Raw genomic sequence first — 23,657 nt, forward strand, 5'->3', positions numbered from 1 at the left:
ATGAGTGCTCCGAGCGCTAAACCTGCTGAGGGCAACACCTTAGTGTTGAGGGTAACAGAGCAGACCAAGGAGCAGCGGCCGGAGGTGAGAGCACAGACCATGTTTATCGATGCTGTAGCCCGTGGGAAGGCTGTGGTGATCACAGATGCTGCTGACGCCGGACCAGCACCGGGACCCGAAGAAGAGCCCGAAGAGGATGAAGTGGAGGAGGTCCTAGGCCATCTGCAAGACAAGCGTCAACATGTGTATGTGTCGCGTTGGCGGAACGACCAATGGGTTGTCCATGAGAAAATCCCGGAGGTCGAAGAAACCAAGAAAGTTGAACGGGCAGCGAAACAGCTTGTGACGGAGGTGCAGGTAAGCTTCGCTTCACCCCCTGATCTTGCTGTCTAGTCATAGCTGTCTTACTTAGCTATCTGCACACATGACTTAATGAAGACCGCAAGGTACCACAAGAGATGCTTCAACCAGATTGAGGGGATCACTGCAAGCAACAAGGAGCTGACAGTGGAGGTGGAACGCTTGCGCCAGCGACTTGAAGCCACCAATCATGAAAAGACATTGCAAGAGTCCCAGAACCAGAACCTGGTCATCTAGCTCAGTAATAAAGAGCGGAAAAGAACAAGTAAGTAGCCATTTTATCATACCTACTACTGACAAGTGCTGCTGTGTTGTTGGTAGTAACAGCTGTAGTGCAGGCTTAGAAGCTGAAGTGATCCGTCTCCAAGAGGAGAACAGTCGTGTGGTCGGGGAGTGTGATCACCTAAATGAGGACAACAGAAAACTGGTGCAAGACCAGTCGCAGCTTTGAGACCACACAACCAAGATGACAGAGGAACTGAAGGGTAAGTTGTCCAACCACCTTTGCTCATTTTGGTTGCCTACCGTAGTTTGGCATAGTATAGCGTCTTAACAGCATGTGCGGTTTGTAGTTATAAAAATCAATGCAAAGAAGCATCTGGAGGCCATGATGAAAGACCATGACAGCTGGAAGGCACAATGCCAAGAGATCACCAAGGACCATGACACCTAGAAAAGCCGGTCCCAGGAGGTGGCAAAGGGCATTCTTCCAGTCCTTAACCTCATTGATCCGACACTAGCAGAAGATGTGCCAAGGACGCCGCAACTGGGATTGATCGAGAGATGCCAAAAGGTATGGGGATGGTTCTAGGAGTTCGTGAAGGAGGCGAGAGAGTACGCAGGCGCACATGTGCTAAGCATGGTACGTGCTCACTGGCCCTTAATCGATCTCAAGCACCTGGAGGCTAGATACCCGAAGGAGGTAGATCCAGACAAGGCCAAGGAGCTACGGATGACCTAGCTGGACTTGTCGACGAAAATAATTGGCGATATTAACCTATGTGGAGGTGCGACACCACCTGTACAAGGAACACCATCAACAAGTTAGCTAGGAGCGCCGTCATTTTCAAGCCAACTGGCGAAGCCTGCGGTCTCGACCAGCCAGGCATCGGCGGAGCCATCTTCTTCAGCTCGATCAGTGCCAGAGTCCCCAAGACCCTTGCATAATGTCAGGCCCGGCGAGCAGCAGGTGCCGCATGCCCCGACCAGCCAATAGTATAGGCTATAGCTGTAGAAGAAGATGTAGTTGTGTTATTGTAAACTTGGACCTTTTCAGGCGAGCTTGTAATAACGTAATTGTATATCAACATAAGCTTGTTTGTTTTGTAGAAAACGTGTTTAAGCTCGGATATCGTGTTGATGTAACTAAGTTAGAACGTGTTGGTGTTCTGTTTAGTTGTACCAGTTTAGTCGACACGTCATCCTGAAAGGTTTGTATGGCCCTAGTTTGTCTTGTGGTCGGAGTGTAAGGTGTGTAGCTTGTGCACACGTAGAAACACACAAGTCAAACCAGAGAGCACCTGCCGATCACCCGTAGCGTAGAGAGCGGATCCCGTGCACGCGTTGGGAGGAACCAGAGACAGGGCCTGCTCCAAGAACCCAAGAAGGAATGGTGGTCGGTTTTAACTGGTAGAGTTAGAATAACAAAAGACTTCGAAGTGACACATTAGAGTGGTCGGAGAAATCATAATAGCTTTATTGAAATAAATCAAAAGTACAAGAGGGGTACATATCTTAGTATTAAGCATAGAAACGCCTAAGCTTGTCGATGTGCCATGAATTGGGTATGTCTATACCGTCTAGGTGAGCTAACCTATAAGATGTAGGGTGTGTAACCTCCTTGATCATGAAGGGCCCTTCCCATGGGGTTTGTCTTCATCGAAGTTCTCTACCCGTGCTGATCTGAAGGCTATATCTGCTGGGAGCACTACCTCAGCGCCATAAACCATAAAGTACGGTGATACACCGATATTGCGACTGGGCTGGGTTCTAAGACCCCAGACCACAGCTGGTAACTCTTTGAGCCATCTTCTAGGAGCTTTGTCATTTTCTCTATACATCCTCTTCTTAAGTGCGTCCAGGATCATACCATTTGCCCGCTCGACCTGTCCATTAGCTCTAGGGTGTGCCACCGAGATGTATTTTACTACTATGCTCCTTTCATCGTAGAAGTCCCAAAAAGCGTTCCCAGTGAACTGAGTACCCAGATCAGTGATGATGCTGTTGGGTATGCTGAAGCAATGGATGACCTGGTCGAGGAACGCGATAGCCTTTTTTGAAGATGCCTTGACCAGGGGCATGTACTCTATCCACTTGGAGAATTTGTCGATCAGCACAAAGACGCATGTAAATTTCCCAAGGGCCGGTTTGAAAGGCCCAATCATATCCAGTCCCCAGCATGCAATGGGCTAAGAGGCTGGTATAGTCTGAATCTCATGTGCTGATACGTGGATTCTCTTGGCGAAGAACTGACAACCTTCACAATGGCAGACTAGCCTCTCTGCATCGGCTACGACTGACGGCCAATAGAACCCTGCTCAGAAAGCCTTGCCCACTAGCGTTCTCGAGGCCACGTGATTGCCGTAGGAGCTAGAGTGGATTTTGTCTAGGAGATGTTCACCATCCTCCTGGGTTATACACTTCATCAAGATTTCCTCCTTTGCGTTCTTGCGCCATAATTTGCCATCGACGAGCAGATACTGCTTACTACGACGCATCAGGCGTTCGTTTTCTGTCCGATCGGTGTAACCGTTGCCATCTGTTAGGTATTTGATGAAAGGTACTCTCCAATCGGGCTCCTTAGTGGTCGGAAGTGGTTTGGTGGTGTTTGACGTCGGAACCATAGCCTCCAATAGCTAGTCTGGAGGCTTATCGACCGTGGGATCCTCTTCTTTGATGGAGGGCGTGAGCAAGTCTTGAACAAATATGCCATGTGGTACTTTGTCTCGAGATGATCCTAATTTTGACAGCGCGTCTGCTGCTTGGTTTTTGTCCTGGACCACATGTGTGTATTCGATGCCATAGAACTTGCCTTCTAGCTTTCTGATTGCTTTGCAGTATGCGTCCATCTTTTCACTGGTTGTATCCCAGTCCTTGTTGAGTTGGTTGATGACTAGAGCCGAGTCTCCGTAGACATAGAGACATTTGACACCGAGCTCGACCGCAATGCCCAGACCATGTAGGCATGCTTCGTACTCGGTGGCGTTATTAGACGCTGGGAAATAAATCCTGAGGACATATCAGAGCTGCTCCTTGGATGGTGATACGAAAAGGACTCCTGCTCCTGTGTCATCGATGTTGAGAGAGCCGTTGAAGTACATCTTCCAATACTCGGCAGGCCCCTAAGAGGCAGGTGTGCTTAAGTCTATCCACTCGATGATGAAATCGACAAGTGCCTGAGACTTGATTGTAGTACGGCTTGCAAATTCCAAGGAGAAAGGGCATAGCTCCATTGCCCATTTGATGATGCGCCTGTTTGCATCCTTGTTGTGAATGATGTCTCCCAAAGGGTACTCAGTCATGATCACCACACGATATCCGTCGAAGTAGTGTTTCAACTTTCGAGATGTGATTAGTATGGCGTAGATCAATTTCTGAATCTGTGGGTACCTGGTCTTGGATTCATTGAGCACCTCACTGACAAAATAAATTGGTCATTGTACCTTGTAGACGTGGTCGGGCTTGTCGCACTCGACCACCATGGCAGTGGAGACCACTCGATTAGTTGCCACAATGTAAAGCATGAGGGTTTCGTCTTCTCTAGGAGCAGTGAGGACCGGAGGTGATGTAAGGAATTGTTTTAGCTATGTAAAGGCAGTGTCTGCTTCCTTCGACCACTCAAACTTCTCGGATGCTTTGAGCAGCTTGAAAAATGGTAGCCCTTTTTCACCTAATCTTGATATGAAACGACTAAGGGCAGCCATGCATCCGGTAAGCTTTTAAACATCCTTCACCTTTTTGGGCGGCTTCATATCCAAGATAGCTTTTACCTTCTCTGGGTTAGGGCGTATGCCGTCGTGACTGACGACGTTGCTGAGCAATATACCAGATGGAACACCAAAGATGCACTTCTTTGGGTTTAATTTCCATTGGAATGTGTTAAGAGATGCAAAGGTACGTTCTAGGTTGTCAACAAGGGTGTATGCTTCCTTGGTTTTAACAACTACATCATCAACATAAGCCTCGACGAGGTCGTCTTTTATCTCGTCTTTGAGGCAGGCCTGTATCGCACGTTGGTAGGTAGCCCCAGCATTCTTGAGCCCGAACGACATGGTCGTGTAGCTGTAGGTGCCGAAGGGCGTGATGAAGGATGTCTTGATCTGGTCGTCCTTTTTGAGAGCAATCTGGTGATAACCAGAGTAGCAATCGAGAAAGGAAAGCAACTCGCAACCGATAGTTGAGTCTACGACCTCATCTATGCGAGGTAAGCCGAAGGGGTCTTTAGGGCAGTGTTTGTTGAGATCAGTGTAATCAACGCACATTCTCCATTCATTATTCTTTTTGCGTACAAGAACCGGGTTGGCTAACCACTCCGAATGATACACTTCTTTGATAAATCCAGCTGCCAAAAGCCGTGTAACTTCTACCCTAATAGCCTCCTTTTTGTTGCGAGCGAACCGTCGTAGCTTCTGCTTGATAGGTTTGGCCTTGCCATCGACATTTAAGGAGTGCTCGATCAAGTTCTGAGGTACACCGAGCATGTCAGCGGGTTTCCATGCGAACACACTCACGTTGCTCCTCAAGAACCTAACGAGCGCGTCTTCCTATTTAGGATCCAGGTTGGCCCTGATAAGGGCTGTTTTGCTGGGATCACCGTCGACCAGCTGGATCGCTTTGTGCTCTTTGGACTTGATGTTCTTGCATGGGGCCTCGAGGTCTGGGATCTCTAGGTGGTCGACTAGGGTCTTCTTAGCATCGAGCGTGGTCTCAGCCATGCGAATAGAGAGGTCTTGAGCCTCTGCTATTTTGAAGCTGTCATCCTCGCAGGTGTAAGCTGCGTATACGTTGCCCCTGAGAGTTAGAACCCCCTTCTCGGTAGGCATCTTGAGCACCAAATACCTATAGTGAGGTATGGCCATGAACTTGGTGAGCGCTGGTCAGCCAAGGATAGCATGGTAGGTGCCTTCGAAGTCGGCGGCCATGAAGTTGACGTAGTCGGTGCAGAAGTGGTCTGGGGTACCAAATTGCACATGTAGCGTGATCTGCTTGAGAGGTGTGGAGTTCTGTCTAGGGAGAACACCCCAGAACTGTGCCTCGTATGGCTTGAGATCAGCCTGGGTTATCTTTAGGGCTAGCAGACTGTTCTTGAATAGTACATCGATGGAACTGCCGCTGTCAATCAGCACTCTATTGAACTGAACCTTGTTGATACAAGGATCGAGAACTAGAGGAAAACACCCTAGCTCAGGTATCGCAGCCCATTGGTCCTTTCTGCTAAAGGAGATCTCATGGTGAGACCAAGGAGGGAGCCATGGATCGGCGATGAGGTTGTCGGCGTTGGCCACGTTCAAGCAAGCGCGGGCGAGCAGCTTGCGTTCTCATTTGGTCTCGATGGACACTTTGCCCCCAATGATGGTGTGGATGCGGTCGGTTGGCTTGATGTACTTGTGACGGGGATCTACGTCTTCATCATCGTTGTCCTCGTTACGCTGCTCCCCTATGTTGTTAGGCTTATCGGATGTATCCGGAGCCTATTGGCGCATGTAGATAGATTTGAGAACACGACAATTCTCCATGGTATGGTTTGACTTGGGATGGAGCTGGCAGGGTCCTTTCAATGCTTTGGCGTAGTCTTCTTCGTAGTTGTGACATCCGCCACCTTTTTTAACGGTGTTGACTTCGCTGTCATCTTCCCGAGCACGCTTGCCCCTATAATCGTCACGGCGGTTACGTCGCTGATTACGCTAGTCGCGGTGGTCGCGGGAATCGTTGCGCTGGTTGTGGCGATCAAAATTGTCATTCCAACCACGATTGCCATGGTAGTCGTCGTGGTGTGGGGGTGGTCGGAGCGTGGAACCCTTGCTACTTCTTCGATGATTATCTTTTTAGCATCATCGGCATCCGCATATTTTTTAGTAGTGGCTAGGAGCGTTGTGACCGATTCAGGTCTTTTGTGGAGGAGCTTGTCCCTTAGGGCGTCGTGGAAGTGGAGACCAGTGATGAAAACTTCAATTGCCTCATTATCAGAGATTGACGGGACCTTGATGCGCATCTTCGAGAAGCGTCGGACGTACTCGCGTAGTGGCTCATCTTTGCGATCTCGAATCCGCTACAGATCATATTTGTTGCCAGGTTGTTTGCAAGTAGCAATGAAGTTGTCGATGAATGCTTGCTTGAGCTCTTGCCAAGAATCAAAGTAGTTCGTCGGCAAGCTGACCAGCCATTGGTGGCCTGCATGGCCAACGGTGACTGGGAAGTAATTAGACATGATGTGCTCATCAGCCATGGCTGATCTACACGTGGTTTCATAGAGCATGACCCATAACTCGGGGTTCTCCTTACCGTCGTACTTCTGGAGTTTTTCAAGCTTGAAGTTTTTGGGCCATATGACTTGGCGAAGGTGAGGAGTAAACTGCTTCAAATCCGGAGGGCCGTGGGTAGTATCATATTCCATATGGCGATAGCTTTTGTGGGATGCACGATCGTTGGCCCTTTGGTTAATGCGATCGCGCAGATCACGTTCTCCGAGGGAATGGCGGAGATCGTTATTGCCGTCATGGTGATCCCAATTGTCGCGGTTGTCTCATTGATTATCGTCTCGGTTGTTGCGGCGGTTGTCATCCCGACCACCATCATGACCACCGTTTCCACCTTGACGGTTGTCTGATGGGTCGTTGTTGCGCGAGCCACGTTGGTTGGGTGACTGTGGGCGACTTGAGTACTGGCGACTGTGGCTTGATTCGACTGAGATGAACGGAGCCTGGGCTTGGTTTGCAATCTCTGTGGTCTAGGCTATAGTAGCCATCAGGTAGGCTTGTACATCATCACGAATTGCCTGGATTTCCAGGGTATTGGGTTAGTCACTGCATTGTTGCCACAGCAACAACTATGTTGGCGCTTGGAGTCCTGAAGACCTGCTTTTCCCCTACCCTATCAAAGGCATTGTTGAGATCACATGGCTAGAACCTTATGCGTCGTGCCTCCTCTTCTGCCTCGACTTCAGCTTGTCTGCGATTAAACCAGTCAATATTGCGTGCTTCGCGTGCTAGCCTTTCTTGTTCTGTTTCACCAACCGCCGGTGGTTCGTCATTACTGACAATGTTGATCAAGTCTCCTCGCCTTGGTGAGAAGGATGGGAATCGTGGGAACCTCGGGGCATGGTCTGGGATATCCAGATCATATTCAACTCCTTCATTGTCATGATGATGGAGCTCGGTGTGGATGGAGCCATTAGATGCGATGTCGGACAGGGAGCTTGAGCCGCCCTCTTGAACTATGTGGACCGATTGTTCTTGATACTCCTCAATCCAGACCATGTTGACAAAGTTGCACAGGCCGTAGGGCTGAGCCTGGTAATTCTCCATCAAGGCTTCGCACTCGGAGAGCTGGAGACCCGTCGCGGGGGCTAGTCGGCGGTGAACGGAGCGCCCTTTAGGAGTAGACGTGACCACAAGATCCATACCGAGTCGTGCAGGACGACTGGCCCGAGCTGGTCGGGTAGATCTGTTGTGGGTAGTGGTTACCTGCTCGGTAGGTTGATTTTGAATTGAATCTACCAGAGCTAGGGTTTCAGCAAGCTTGGTGCTGACCCGATCAATGGAGTCGAGCAGGTTAGTGTTGTCGATCTGCCTCCCTTTGTAGCAAGGAAGTGGACGACAGGTTGTCGGCGTAGCTGAAGACGATGCTGGTGTAGCCGGAGCCAGGTCCAACATGGTCGGAGCCATAGCCAATGCCGGTGAAGCAGTGGTCGACGCAGATTGTATCCGCGCCTCCTCCATGGTCATGGCGATGAAGTTGTCGGAGCCAGTGGTCCATGTGATCTGGCCGATGGTGAACGTGAGGTCGTTCGGCATAGCCATGGAACCAGGGATGATGACCATCTTATTCTTCTAGGGAGCAGTATGCACACCCCCTACCTGGCATGCCACTGTTGACAAAATATGGTCGGTAGTCTACCTAGGGGTATGCCCAAGGTAGTAGATTATCAGTAGATAGATGCGCAAGCTACAAATAAGATGGTGATGCAAGACAGACATGAGGTTTTATCCAGGTTCAGCCACCGTGAAGGCGTAATACCTACGTCCTGTGTCTGATTGTATTGCTATATGTCAATGAGAGATGTTTTGAGAGGGGTCCCCTGCCCGCCTTATATAGTCTAGGGAGCAGGGTTACAGATCTAGAAACTAATCCTAACCAGTTACAATTGCCATAGGTGGTCAGATAAGGATTCCTATTCTAACCGACCAGGATCTTGCTTGATCTCCAAGTCTACCTTGATTCCTTATGCGGGACTCCGAGCAGATTGGCTGGGCCACGTGTCATCTTCTAGTGGGCCAAACCCTGTGGTCTAGGCCAGCCCAAGCCTAGCCGTAAGGGTATAGGGGTTAATACCCCCACATCGGGGGAGGGATCCTTCCCCAAATCCACCTCGCGCTCCTCGCCATCGCTGGCGAGATCGAATAGGAAGACGAGCATCGTGTGGGCGTGGGCGTGCATCGATGTGTCTGTGGGGGCGGCTCCCATAGGGGGAAGAGCCAGTTGTGGCCAGTCCTTCTCCTTGCTAGTAGCAGCTCTGCCCCTGTGTGAGACCAAGTGGAATGAGGCCCAATACTATAGCACCGGCAGGCTATGGGCTGGGCCAAGTTTGCGTGATATTGTAGCGACCGAACTTTAGTATCACATTGAAAGTTGAAGAAGAAGTGAACAAGTTAAAAGCCTAGACCTAGGAGGCTGTTAACTCTGGATCGATCCTTTTGCGCAAAGCGAGGACAAAAACACAAGAGAGTTAATTAGCAGGTGTGATTCGTTTAACGTTGAGAGCCCTAGTTTGGTTTTAGCTAATATATGAAACCTAAGTACTAACCCTTGTCATGAGTGTCATGTGAGCAAGGTTGGTACATACCAAGTGATGGAGCATGGTGATAAAGTCCATGGAGATGGAGATGGACATGTGTTGAAGATGATCCTAGTGGATGATGATGACCAAAAGGTGATCAAGTGCTCAAATTGCAAAAGAAGAAAGAGAAAAATAAAAACCCTATGGAGATCAAGGCAAAGGTATTGGTTAGGGTTTTGGTTTTGGTGATCAAGACACTATAGAGAGTGTGGTCACGTTTATGATTGATAGCCGTACTATAAAGAAGAGAAATCTTTGGCTAAATGGTTTATCGAGTGCCACTAGGTGACATGATTCTTGCATATGCATTAGGGACCTAGTGTGCTAATATTTAACCCTTGAAAAATGCTAGCACACGTGCACACAAGTTATACACTTTGTGGTTAGCAACTTGGAAGCAAGGGTGAAAAGGTTGAGGACTTAGAAAAAGGAAAGGACAAGAAAGTCTTTGACCAGACTCTGGCCTCAGGGTGACCAGACTGACCCCGGGCGCGTCTGGTCAATTGGCGTAGAGGAGAAGTTGTGCTCGGTGGTGACCGGACCCTACACTGTATTCATGACCGGACGCGTAGAGGCCGTGTCAGGTCGAGTGGGACGTACGCTGGCGTCAGCACCTCGAGAGCGCGCTGCTAAGCAGTAAAAGGACTAAACGCTGGGGTGCGTCAGGTCGGCATTGACCGGACGCATCTGGTCGGTAATTTCTGACTCTAGAATCTTTTTGTAAATGATCAGACGCCGCTGTGCTGAGAGTCCGATCACTAGAGCGCTGAGTCCAGTCATGACTTAACTATTCGCGCGTTTAGAAAATAGTCGTTGAGATATAGTGGCTGAGATTTGAAAGGGTGACACGTGGAGACCATCCAGCGACCGGATGCTGAGGCCAGCACGTTCGATCATCTCGACCGACGCAACCGGTCAGTGCGCAGAGTGCCCTCTCTTGACCCTAATGGCTCTATTTGTTTGAGGGGCTCTATAAATAGTGTTTGGCTGGCCCTAGGCCCACTCTCTTGGCATTTTGACATACTTGACATCCTTGTGAGCCTAAGCAAACACCTCCCACTCATATTCATCATTGATTCATCATCATAGTGAGATTGAGAGTGATTACAAGTGCATTTGCTTGAGTGATTGCATCTAGTGGCACTTGGGAATTATTGTGGCCACGTATTTCTTGTTTCTCTTGGTGGTTGCCGTCACCTAGATGGCTTGGAGCAGCAGAGGAGCTTCAGCACGTGTTGTTGATTGTTTATGGCTAGCTCCAGTGATTGTGAGGGGTCTCGCATCTTCCCTGGCGAAGAGCCTCAAGGTAGCTCTAGTAAATTACTCGTATCATTGAGTTACCTCACTTGTGGGTAGGTTCTTGTGGCGCCTCTTGTGGTGGGCTAAGTGTGTGATACTGAAAGTGCATCTAGTCCTTTAGTGGGTTTTGGATGATTGAATGACAACATGATTAAAAGGTCTAACCCATTTGCTAAGTGTGGACAGGTAATAGGTTATCTCACAGGTACTTAATGAAAGCCAAAATGATGTGTTGTTGTATAAACAATCTAGTTCAAGCACAAGACAATAATGCAAATGGAATTCATGCAAAGGCTTATTTATTGTGGGATTTCCATGTACTATATGAAAGCAAGCCCTAGAAAAATTAGTTGATGAGACATAAGGATTGCATATGGAATGGTCTTATATTTGAAGCTTGCTAAATTGAAATGAAAAAGATAACAATATAAATGAATGGATGATTCAACACAAGATATGACTTGATGGTTTGAGATGGTGAAGATAGCAAGGAAAGGCTTCGAGGTACTAAGCAAGGGTGAAGGGCAAGCAACGGCTTGGCAGCCGAAGAACCTAGCTAGGGTGAAGAAGAGAGTACTTGCATTTAGTTGAGGTACTAATCAAGCTGTGATGGTCATATTGATGTGGAGGATCAAATCTATATTGGATAAAGTGTTGGAAGTGACTTGATGCATTTGGAGTTATTCATATTTAATGAATGGAATCAAGTCACGTGCTCAAGATGGCTATGCTCAAGTATAAAGATCAATATCAACATGTTGGCAACCTCACTTGATGAAGATTAAAAGAGAAGGCATCAATTCAAAAGAAATCAATTTAAGTGGTATAAATTCGTTTTTTATTTGATCTTGAGTTTAATAGGTATGCCGTACTATTAAGAGGGATGCATCATGTTGATAGATAATTAATCATAAGTGCTCATGTCAACCCATGTGAGTTTTGAGTATTTGAGAGACAAAAGAGCTAACCTATTTTTGCTGGTCTGGCCGGTATTGATACCGGACGTGTCCGGTATTTGCCCAGCAATGGTAAAGTTCTTGTTCTCAGGTTGGTTCGTCGGGAGTTTCGATGGTCGGGAGTTCTGGCAATGGTCGGGAGTTCTGACGTCTCATGCTTAACTGACTTGGAGTGTTCACTGTCCTGGTCATACCGGACGTGTCCGGTATGAATGGCCAGAAGCCAACGACTAGTTTTCAAATGCCTTGAGGGTCAGGAGTTCCGACGTGAGTCAAGAGTTCCGACGGTCGGGAGTTCCGGCATGCGTTGGGAGTTCTGACACCTCACATACATTAACTCAGTTACCATGGCTTTCAAATATGCTGAGGGTTGGGAGTTCCGACGTAAGTTGAGAGTTCCAACGGTCGGAAGTTTCAACATTCATCGGGAGTTCCGATGCCTCACAATGTTACTGTAACTCAGTTACCGTTGGCGCAGTGTAAGTCATACCGTGTCTGGTATGGCAACAACTATAAAACAACTAGTTTTTCCAAGGGGGCTATAAATTCCCCCAAGCCTCCATCTTTGGATGCTGTTGATTCTGCTAGTTGCAATACATGTTTTGAGCCTTGCCAACTCTCCCAAACCCTCTCTTAGTGAGTGTGTGATCCAAATTGCAAAATTCATTTGTGGGTTAAGAGAGAATTTGAAAAAGAGAGCAAGCCACCACTTGAGCACTTGTGCATATTGTCAATCTCATGATTTGTATTTGTTACTCTTGGACTCTTTGGTCACTTGTGCATATTGTCAATCTCATGATTTGTATTTGTTACTCTTGGACTCTTCGGTCCTAGACGGTTAGGCGTCGTCGAAGAGCACCCGAGAGATTGTGGTGTGCCTCGAAAAGTTTGTAACAGTCGATTCCGCCACCTCGAAATCAACTAGTGGAAGGAGGAAAGGGAGTTGGAAAAGACTCTGACTAGAGTGACCTTTATGGTACCCTCTAGGGCTGACCTTCACTGGGTTGCCCACAGCCCCCTCAACGAAGAGTAGGACTCGAACGAGTCCAAGCTTCGGTAAAACAAATATCGTGTCTCAATTCGCATTTCATTCGATATTTGTGTTGCTCTAACTCTTGTGCAGGTTCTCTGTGTTTATTGTTATCTCTAGTAGGTACCTGCAGTTTGGTTTGAATATAGAAATCGAAAGGAGCAAGTTTGGGGTTGTTCTACAGAAACCGTGCATACCGGACACGTCTGGTATACATATCGGACACGTCCAATATTTCCTGCCTGTACAAAATATATTTGTTCTCTGTTCTAACTTTGTGTTGCAGGGTTGTAACTTCTATATATATTCTTTATATCTTGTATACTCTGTGTCTAACTTGTGAGGAGTGGTATTACTTTTTTTTGAGTTTCCATTTTGAAAACTCCCTTTACTAATCATTTCCGCATTTAAAGGTGTTAATTATCAGAAATGCCTATTCACCCCCCTCTAGGCGGCATCCTAGGTCCTTTCAATTGGTATCAGAGCAAGGTTCTCACCTAAAGCTTCACCACCGTGAGAAAAGGATGTCGACGCCTATCAAGTTGGAGCCGGTGCTTCTCCAAAATGATGGTTCAAACTTTTGACCTTGGTCAATTCATGTACTTAATGCTTTTAGAGATATTAGTCCTCTTGTTGAGCATATTGTGGATGCAAGCATACCTCTTCCTATAGTTGATTGGAGCAACTATAAAAATTTGTCAAAAGAGGAAGAGATATGCGTGCAACTTAATGCTCAAGCTATTAATGTCATTTTGAGTACATTAAGTGTAGAGGTTCAAGATGAGACAATCTTTAATGGACAACCACCTCTAGAGAGTGCCCATCTCATTTGGACTAGGCTTGTTGAGTTATATGGAAAATCCAAATGTGATGATGGACTTGAGATCGAGTCAATGGAAAATTTGTCCATTGTGTCTTCATGCAGCGAAAAAGCCTCACAAGACCTCAAGAATGCCGAGTCAAAGCAAGAAGTACAAGCAACGCATGACCTGCTATCTGCCTACACATACCGGACGTGTCTAGTATGCCTACTGGACATGCCCGGTATGGCCGTGGTAGTAGGACAGCAGGCTATCTATGATGATGAGGCTAAAGCCCGGTGGCGACCAAGTGATGAGTCAACCTCAGTATCTCATGATACTTATCACTTGTGTCTCATGGCCAAGAAAAGCAAGAAGAAGAGTAACAAGAAAGCACAAGTGGATGATCAAGATAAGAGTGATGTTGAAGTTGAAGACAACTACAACCTTGATCATCTCAACCGCAAGGACAAGTTCATCATCATGAAGATAGTTGAAAAGAATGATGAGCTTGAAGAAGAGATTGAGAAGCAAGAGCAATCACTTCAAAAGCAAGAATTATTTCTCATCTCCAAGATGGAAGAACTAAAAGCTCTAAGTGAAAGGTATGAAAAATTGTCAATTGAGCATGCTTTAGTTACTAACTCCTCTTCTAGTGTTTCACAACTAGAGAAGGAAAACTTTGAGCTCAAGGCAAGGCTAGATGAACTATCAAGCAAGTATAATGTGCTACAAGCAAACTATGTTCATCTAAAGTGCTCTCATGAGGAAGTAGTAGAATCAAGCATCATGCTTGAGGTAGCCCATGAGGTTGTGATCACATCGGTAAAATTTTCTCAACCTCTTACACATTCACTCACTAGTACACCATCTCAATTAAATATTTCTTGTACTAATGAGTGTGCTCCTCAAGCAAGCCAATCTTTGATTGAGCTAAATCTTATAGAAAACATAGAGCTAAAAGAAGAGGTGAAAAGGATAAAGAAAGATGTGATTTGGTTGAAGGGTAAGGAGAAAGCACAACCTTCTCAAGATAACCATGATAACATGGTGAAGAAGCTTGAGAAGGGTTCAAACCTTGCTTCCTCCAAAGCCCAACAAAAGAATCACATTTCAAGCAAGGCCAACATAACCAAGAGCAAGAAACATGGAAAAAAGTTATGCTATGGTTGTGAATTATATGGACATGAGTGGGCTATGTGTCCACACAAGAGTTGGGCCAACAAGTGTGAAGCAGCCGAACAAAAGGCCTCAAACAAGTTGGCCAACCAAAAGAAAAGTGATGGACAAAGCACTTGTCTCATGAGCAAGAATTTGGTGCATCCTACCAAGAAATGCCCAATGTACAAAGAGGCAAGAAAAGAAGCCCAAGTTACAACAAGAAGATGCTATGGATGCAATGAGATGGGCCACAAGGTTGATAGATGTCCATATAAGCAAAACAAGCATAGAGCAAACAAAGGCCGCATATGCTATGCCTGTAGAAGAAAGGGGCATCTAAGCTATGAATGCCCAAATGGTATCACTCCTAAGCCGAACACATTTGTTTATAATGATATGCTTAGGAAGACCACAAATGGAGTTAGGACTAGCAAAGTGATGTGTTCATCACAAACTAGTACTAAAGCCATTTGGGTGCCTAAGCATTTTTTGACTAACTCAAAAGGACCCAACAAGAGTTGGGTACCAAAGTGTGCTTAGGTTAATGATGTAGGTACTTGGTGATGAGATGAAGACTTCGGGGTGGTTGAGCAAGTAAATTAAAAATATTCACTCAATCTATCAACCAATTCTTATTATAATCTCTTATATGGTTGACCCAAAGATAATGTAATGAATATATCATCTAGTTCATCCTCACCATTGGTAACAAGTACCTAAACCTTATAGGATAGCCACTTTGTTCATTTTGTGCTAAATAGTTCACTAATAGGAATATTTGTGAAATATTGAAAGTGGCTAATTAGATTCAATTGAAAAGTATTTTATTTTGCCATATGATGCTTTTAATGGCTCTCTAGTAGAGTAATTTATTTGTTGAGATGCAGGGCATAAAATAAATACTATAGCTAAAACGAAGAATCACAAGCAGCAGGTTATTTGTTTCTGTCCTGCACCTATCGGACGTGTCCGGTATTACTACCGGACATGTCCAGTATGGCCAGGGACAGAGAGAAAATGTTTCTGTTCTATGTATTCCGGATGTGTCCGGCATACCTACCGGACGTGTCCGGTATTGCAGGAACCAGAACACTAATTAGATTGCAACTGAGTCTTTGATCCATATATTTTCATATATCCTTAATTTACTCAGAAGCTTGTGATTTACTAAATCCTAATGCATTTCCTTTGGATGAAAAATTGATTTCGTATCTAGCATGATTATTTAGCAATTAAGGTCAACATAAAGATTATCATGCTATGTATCTTCTTAGTGGTATTCTTGTGGGCTCAAGGCAAAGGTATGTATTTACATACATGCATTGTAAGTGCATCTAAGGCCCTTTATATGTTAGAATGTGCATTTGTGCTACTTAGGAGAGATGTTTTTCAAAATCCATAACTAGCATGTGTAGGTGGTGTGAATTTGAAAAACTATTTGAATCTTGGTCTTTGTGACCTAGCCTTGTCATGTGATAATTATAGCTCACCATGATTGTTTGATTGGCTAATTACATAAGACATGACTTTCTTAAGTCCACAATCTACTATGTCTCACAATATCTCTCTCATGTAATCAAAATCTATATACGAAATATTTGGAAAAGAGAAGTGTTACTCACGGCATTTGGATAAGAAAAGTAATTACACCTTATTTGGATCAAGGACATACATGTTTTAGATCAAGAAATAATGGAGAAGGGGATTGGAATTAAGTGAATGAAATTTGGAACAAGAACAGCCAGCCCGCAAATACCGGACGTGTCTGGTATGTGTCCGGTATGAGTGGGGTTATAAAAAGCTCGTACCCCTTCGGCCTTGGTCCTCTCTTTTCTCTCCTCCAAGCTGATGCCACCATCGCTATTCCACCTTCTGTGGTGATTTCATTTTTCCACTGTGAAAAGGAAGAGAGGGAGATTGGATCGGAGGAGATTTGCATCAAGATCGAAGGCTCCGGGACTTGGATTTCCAATCGAATCTTCATTCACTCTCTCAAGGTACCCTAATCCTAGACCTCATCCAATCTAAGCGGTTAGGGCATGATTTTAAAATCCCTTCGGTAGAGATGCTACATTACCTATCTAGAAGCAATGCCCAGAGTTTGGATTGGATTGGTTGACGAATGAGCGAAGGACCCTGGTTAGGGTTGCTATCCGCTCATACCGGGCATGTCTGGTATGGGACAGCAGAGCAGGTTTTGCTCTCTTATTTCAATCTTCTCAGTGGTTGATTCATAGGACTAAGTTTAATTGTCTATTGTGTTTTGTGAACCTTGTGACCTAGTTTGGTTGAGGTGATTGCAAAGCATAGAATAATTATTCTTATTTCTATATTTCAACTAAAATAAGCTATCGTTTGGGCAAGTATCTAAAATTCCTTGCATATCTATGGATATAGGACAGTAGCCATAAGTGGAAGATAGGAGCCTAGGTCCAAGCATAGGCATGATCTAGCTTTGGAGAAATACAAGAAGGCAAGATAGGATTTGCATCCTAGATTCAGTCCGTAGGAGTAGGGCAGTAGGAGGAGACCCTCTAGATCCACTAGGGGCGCTCCACAGTACAAAGAGGGTGGTGATGGTGATAGCAGCCCCTCTTCTGATGATGAAACTAAGAACTATAGACTTGAGCATAGGAAAAGGAAGAGCACTGACAGAGACTCAGATAGAGAGTCAGATGATGGTGATAGCTCTGAGGAGATAGATAAGGAACAGCAGGCACCTCTAGTGCACCACCCAGGTCAGGGCATGAACTATGGCCTTCTTGAAGTACATGCTCCTATTTTACCCAACTATGTTGTCGGAGTCAACTGCGAAGGAAAGGGTATGACTATGAGAGCAAGAGATTAGAGGAGGATAGATCCTAGAGGTTTGCCTAGAATTCAGTATGATCATCGCTTTCACACTATGTTCCATCTAGATTATTACACTAGTGTGATACTTGCTAGGAATCCTATGGTAGCCAAGTCTCAGTGGATAGATTCGAAACATGTCAGAGAGCTACAAAAGTCCTCCATTAAGTATGCTATTGCCACTTGTCAGCGCATAGGTGTATACACGCTCTTGGGGTTTGTGCATGATTAGAACTCTGAAGTCGTTGCACGGTTTTATGCCACTCTATTTGTGGAAGAGGAGCCGAGGCATATGCATTGGATGCTTGAGGGCCAGTGGTACAGTATTGACTATGATGCCTTTACAACTTTTCTTGGCTTCTCAGAGGAGGACCTTTAGAGAGATAGGATCCACATAGAGTAGGTGTTACCTCCTGAGCAGCTTGCCTATATGTACCCACCAGGAGGTGAGAGATGAGCAGTTGGGAAGGTTCTAGGTCTTCACCCTACCTACAGATACCTAGATAGGATGTTCAGAAAGACCATTGACTGTAAGGGTGGAGACAAGGGCAACATTGTAGATTATTCCAGGAACCTACTCCATAGGATGGCACCTGATGCACGGTCATTTAGTGTTTTTGACTTTATTTGGTCAGAGATCAGGAATGTGGGAGAGAGAGGCCCCTCAAGGGTTATGGATTTGCACCTTACATCATGTTTATGATTGAGAAGGTCATAGGACACATATTTGAGTATGACAAGAAGCATAAAGTCCTGAAGATAGTAGATGACTTGACAGAGATTGGGGTACCTCCCGTAGGACCGGAGGAGGAGCAGCAGCACTAGAGGTAGATGCACCTATAGGTGGTGCAGCAGGAGGAGGAGCTTCCCCTCTACCACATGCTTCTTCACATTCTTCTTCATGTTGCCGTAGTCCTTCTTCTCCTATTCGTAAGATGTTCAGTGCTATCTTTGGGATGTGCAAGGACATATAGACCTATCAGCAGAAGGAGAGGGAGGCTAGGAGGAAGGACACTAGGACTCTAAAGCTGATTGCTGCTAGACTTGAGCTTGGTCCTCCTAGATCTCCACTATCAGATGAGGCAGCTAGTGAGCCTGAGACTAAGGAACAGCAACAGGGCAGGTACAACATAGAGTTTGCTGAGTTCCTTCAGCGACAGCAGCAGCAGCAGGCACTAGAGCACCCTAACACTTTACCACTATAGAATTGGGTGCCTACTCACTCTCAGTCATGTCCCAGTGCTGCAGACGAGTATGCTTCTGATTGGTGGGGTGACCTCACAGGTGGTTTCGGCTACTATGGGTCTGGTAGCTATGACCCGTCTGGTGCGGGTGGTTCTCGTCTAGCCGGTGCTCTACGCTCGGATGATGAGGATGTTGGTAGAGATGATGGTGATGAGTGATCTTTGTGGTGATAGATGACAAAGGGGAAGAGAGACTGATTAAAGCTTCAGGATTTTTGTTTTATTTGCTTATCTTTGTACCTAAAGATATGTACTACAGGCTGTATTTTTTTAGCTTCATAGATTGTATCTTGTGAGAGATGAGACTTATACTTATGCTTTATCTATGTATCTCTTAAGATATGATCTTTATTTATATATTAGTGGCTTGTGGACTTGAGAAAATGTGTAATGAGTGCTATGTGTGACATACATGTGTTATATTTATTTTCATAAGGACTATGCATGCTAGAATGAAAATATTTGATGTGATGCCTTTATATTTATTTTTGTGTGATATATCTTGTCATATGCATCATGGTTTTACTCTGTCACACGCACATGCACCCCACGAATGCAATGATTTAGGGAGAGTCTCCTATGTGTTTTAGTATGTGCAAATTGACATTTGAGGTCAGTTGTGAATTCAATTCATATTGCACATATTAAGGGGGAGCCTCTCATAAATCATTAAACCCAAAAGCTTAAATGTTTATATCCTTTTGTAAGCTTTAATCAAGTTGTCATCAATCACCAAAAAGGAGGAGATTAAAAGTGCATCTAGCCCTTTAGTGGGTTTTGGATGATTGAATGACAACATGATTAAAAGATCTAACCCATTTGCTAAGTGTGGACAGGTAATAGGTTATCTCACAGGTACTTAATGAAAGCCAAAATGATGTGTTGTTGTATAAACAATCTAGTTCAAGCACAAGACAACAATACAAATATAATTCATGCATTGTGGGATTTCCATGTACTATGTGAAAGCAAGCCCTAGAAAAATTAGTTGATGAGACATGAGGGATTGCATACGGAATGGTCTCATATTTGAAGCTTGCTAAATTGAAACGAAAAAGATAACAATACAAATGGATGGATGATTCAACACAAGATGTGACTTGATGGCTTGAGATGGTGAAGATAGCAAGGAAAGGCTTCGAGGTACTAAGCAAGGGTGAAGGGCAAGCGATGGCTTGGCGGCTGAAGAACCTAGCTAGGGTGAAGAAGAAAGTACTTGCTTTTAGTTAAGGTACTAATCAAGCTATGATAGTCATATTGATGTGGAGGATCAAATCCATATTAGACAAAGTGTTGGAAGTGACTTGATGCATTTGGAGTTATTCATATTTAATGAATGGAATCAAGTCACGTGCTCAAGATGGCTATGCTCAAGTATAAAGATCAATATCAACATATTGGCAACCTCACTTGATGAAGATTAAAAGAGAAGGCATCAATTCAAAAGAAATCAACTCAAGCGGTATAAATTCATTTTTCATTTGATCTTGAGTTTAATAGGTATGTCGTACTATTAAGAGGGATGCATCATGTTGATAGATAATTAGTCATAAGTGCTCATGCCAACCCATGCGAGTTTTGAGTGTTTGAGAGACAAAAGAGCTAACCTGTTTTTTGCTGGTCTAGCAATACCGGATGGATACCGGACGTGTCCAGTATTTGACCAGCAATGGTAAAATTGTTGTTCTCGGGTTGGTTCATCGGAAGTTTTGATGATTGGGAGTTTTGGCAATGGTCGGGAGTTCCGACGTCTCATGCTTAACTGACTTGGAGTGTTCACTATCCTGGCCATACCGGACGTGTCTGGTATGGATGGCTAGAAGACAATAGCTAGTTTTCAAGTGCCTTAAGGGTCGAGAGTTCCGACGATCAGGAGTTCTGGCATGCATCGGGAGTTCCAACACCTCACATATATTAACTCAGTTACCATAGCTTTCAAATGTGCTAAGCATCAGGAGTTCCGATGTAAGGCGGGAGTTCCGACGGTCGGAAGTTTTGGCATTCATTGGGAGTTTTAACGCCTTACAACATTATTGTAACTCAGTTACCATTGGCGCAGTGTAAGTCATACCGGACGTGTCCGGTATGGCAACGGCTATAAAACGGCTAGTTTTTCTAAGGGGGATATAAATACCCCCAAGCCTCCACCTTTGGAGGCTGCTGATTCTGCTGGTTGCAATACACGTTTTTAGCCTTGCCAACTCTCCCAAACCCTCTCTTAGTGAGTGTGTGATTCAAATCGCAAAATCCATTTGTGGGTTAAGAGAGAATTTGAAAAAGAGAGCAAGCCACCACTTGAGCACTTGTGCATATTATCAATCTCATGATTTGTATTTGTTACTCTTGGACTCTTCGGTCCTAGACGGTTAGGCGTCATCGGAGAGCACCCAAGAGATTGTGGTGTGCCTTGAAAAGTTTGTAACGGTCGATTCTGTCACCTCGGAATCAACTAGTGGAAGGAGGAAAAGGAGTTGGAAAAGACTCTAGCTAGAGTGACCTTCGTGGTACCCTCTAGGGCTGACCTTCGCTGGGTTGCCCATAGCCCCCTCAATGGAGAGTAGGACTCGAATGAGTCCAAACTTTGGTAAAACAAATATCATGTCTCAATTCATATTTCATTCGATATTTGTGTTGCTCTAGCTCTTGTGCAGGTTCTCTATATTTATTGTCATCTCTAGTAGGTACCTGCAGTTTGGTTTGAAGATAGAAATCAAAAGGAGCAAGTTTGGGGCTGTTCTGTAGAAACTGTGCATACCGGACACGTCCGGTATACATACCGGACATGTCCGGTATACATACGGACACATCCGGTATTTCCTACCTATGTAGAATATATTTATTCTTTGTTCTAACTTTATGTTGTAGGGTTGTAGCTTCTATATATATTCTTTATACCTTGTATACTCTGTGTCTAACTTGTGAGGGGTGGTATTACTCTTTATTTGGAGTTTCTATTTTGGAAACTCCCTTTACTAATCATTTCCACATTTAAAGGTGTTAATTACTAGAAACGCCTATTCACCCCCCTCTAGGCGGCATCCTAGGTCCTTTTAGATACATATTAGCCATCAAACCACCAAGTGTTGGTCGACACAATGGGGACGTAACGTGCCGACAAGCATATGAACCTCTAGAGAAAATTGGTTGTCTCTTGCCCTTTGGTATTCTCCTAGTGATTGAATTGGTATTCATGCAAGTTTGACAGCTCTTAGTGAGTAGCAACGTAACTTCTTGTGTACCTAGTGATCATAATAACTATAAGTGTTGGATAGGTGGCTTGCAACCCTTGTAGAGCTAGAGCAAGTTTGTATTTCGCTATTTGTCATACTAATCAAATTGCTCTAGTAATCTTATACATTTTAAATAGGCTATTCATCCTCCTTTAGCCATATTAGGACCTTTCAAGTGTATCAGAGCCATGGTCAATGTTTGATTGAAGGCTTAACAACCTCGGTGTCAAATTATGGCTCAAATTGTGTTCAACTATGTGGGGGGCAAACCACCGTTCTTTGATGGCACATGCTATGATTATTGAAAGAGAAAGATGAAGATGTATCTTGGTTCAATTAATGACCAAGTGTGGGATATGACCGAGACTGACTATGTGATTCTTGATCCAAACAATCTCACCAACACCGACAAGGCTAACAACCAATGCAATACAATGGCTCTCAACACTATCTACAATGTCATTGATTCCAAGGTGTTTGAGCAAATCAAGGATTGTGAGAAAGCTAGTGAAGTGTGAAAGAGATTAGAGGAGACCTATGAGGGCACACCGGCGGTGAAGAGTGCCAAGCTATACATCCTCAAGGACAAGTTGACAAGCTTCAAGATGAAGGATGATTAGAGCATTCCGGAGATGTTCCATAAATTATAAGTAATTGCCAATGACTTGAAAGCTTTGGGAGAGGAGATCAATGATGACGATGTCTCTCATCGATTCTTGATGTGCTTACCTCCTAGATTTGAGACATTGAGATTGATCATCATTAGAGGAGGATTGAAGCAACTCACCCCAACCAAGTACTAGGTGATATAATGACACAAGAGACATATCATGTGGATAGGGAGGGGGCTGACAAGGATGAGAAGAAGGAAAATGAAGACAAGAAAAAGAAGATTGTAGCATTCAAGGCTAGCTCATCATCCAAGAACAAGGGCAAGTCAAAGAAGCAACAAGCATGTGATGATGAAGATGCTAGTGACATTGATGATGAGGCCATGGCTCCCTTTGTGCGCAAGTTTGAAAAATTCATGAAGAAGAAGGGCTATGGTGCAAGAAAGAGAATAGACAACAACAAGAGCAAATAATATATGAGAAGATGCTACAATTGCAAGATCCCGTACCGTATTATGATAGATTGTCCCTATAATAGTAACAATGATGAGGATGAGACGAAGAAGCAAAACAAGGAGAAGGAGAAGAAGGAGAAAAAGATGACCTTCCAAAAGAAGAAGAATGGTGGTGGCTATGTGGTGACATAGGATAGTGATGCTTCTTCGGAGGATGATGACTCAAGTGATGATGACAAGAAATTCAAGAAGAAAGCACTTGCAAGCATAGCCATCAACAACAAGCCTTCCATCTTCGATACTTCATCAACTTATCTCATGGCAAAGCCCACCAAGGTAAAATATGATGATAGTGATGATGATGATGCTTGTGAAAGTGATGATTATTGGAGTGATGACACTGATAATGATGAGAAGGACTCCAAGGAGGCTCTCATGGACATGTTGGAGAATGCCCACACATGTCTTGAGATGAAGAGAAAGAAGTGCAAAGAATTGAGGAAAGAGCTCAAAGTTCTCAAGCGATCCTTTGATGAGCTCAATGCTTCTCATGAGAGTCTAAGGAAAGACCATGAGGAGCTTGGCAGTGCTCACACTAAGCTTTAA

The 23,657-nt window shown here is 44.8% G+C and overlaps 1 protein-coding gene across 1 annotated transcript; it reads left to right on the forward strand.

Moving 5' to 3' along the window:
• LOC136500271 (uncharacterized) lies at positions 1-23,657 on the forward strand. Its single transcript, XM_066495625.1, has 2 exons — positions 1-357; positions 23,244-23,657. Exons 1-2 carry the CDS (start codon positions 1-3, stop codon positions 23,655-23,657), a joined length of 771 nt encoding a protein of 256 aa, XP_066351722.1.

Source organism: Miscanthus floridulus, chromosome 13 (genome assembly GCF_019320115.1).
Source record: "Miscanthus floridulus cultivar M001 chromosome 13, ASM1932011v1, whole genome shotgun sequence".
NCBI lineage: Eukaryota > Viridiplantae > Streptophyta > Magnoliopsida > Poales > Poaceae > Miscanthus > Miscanthus floridulus.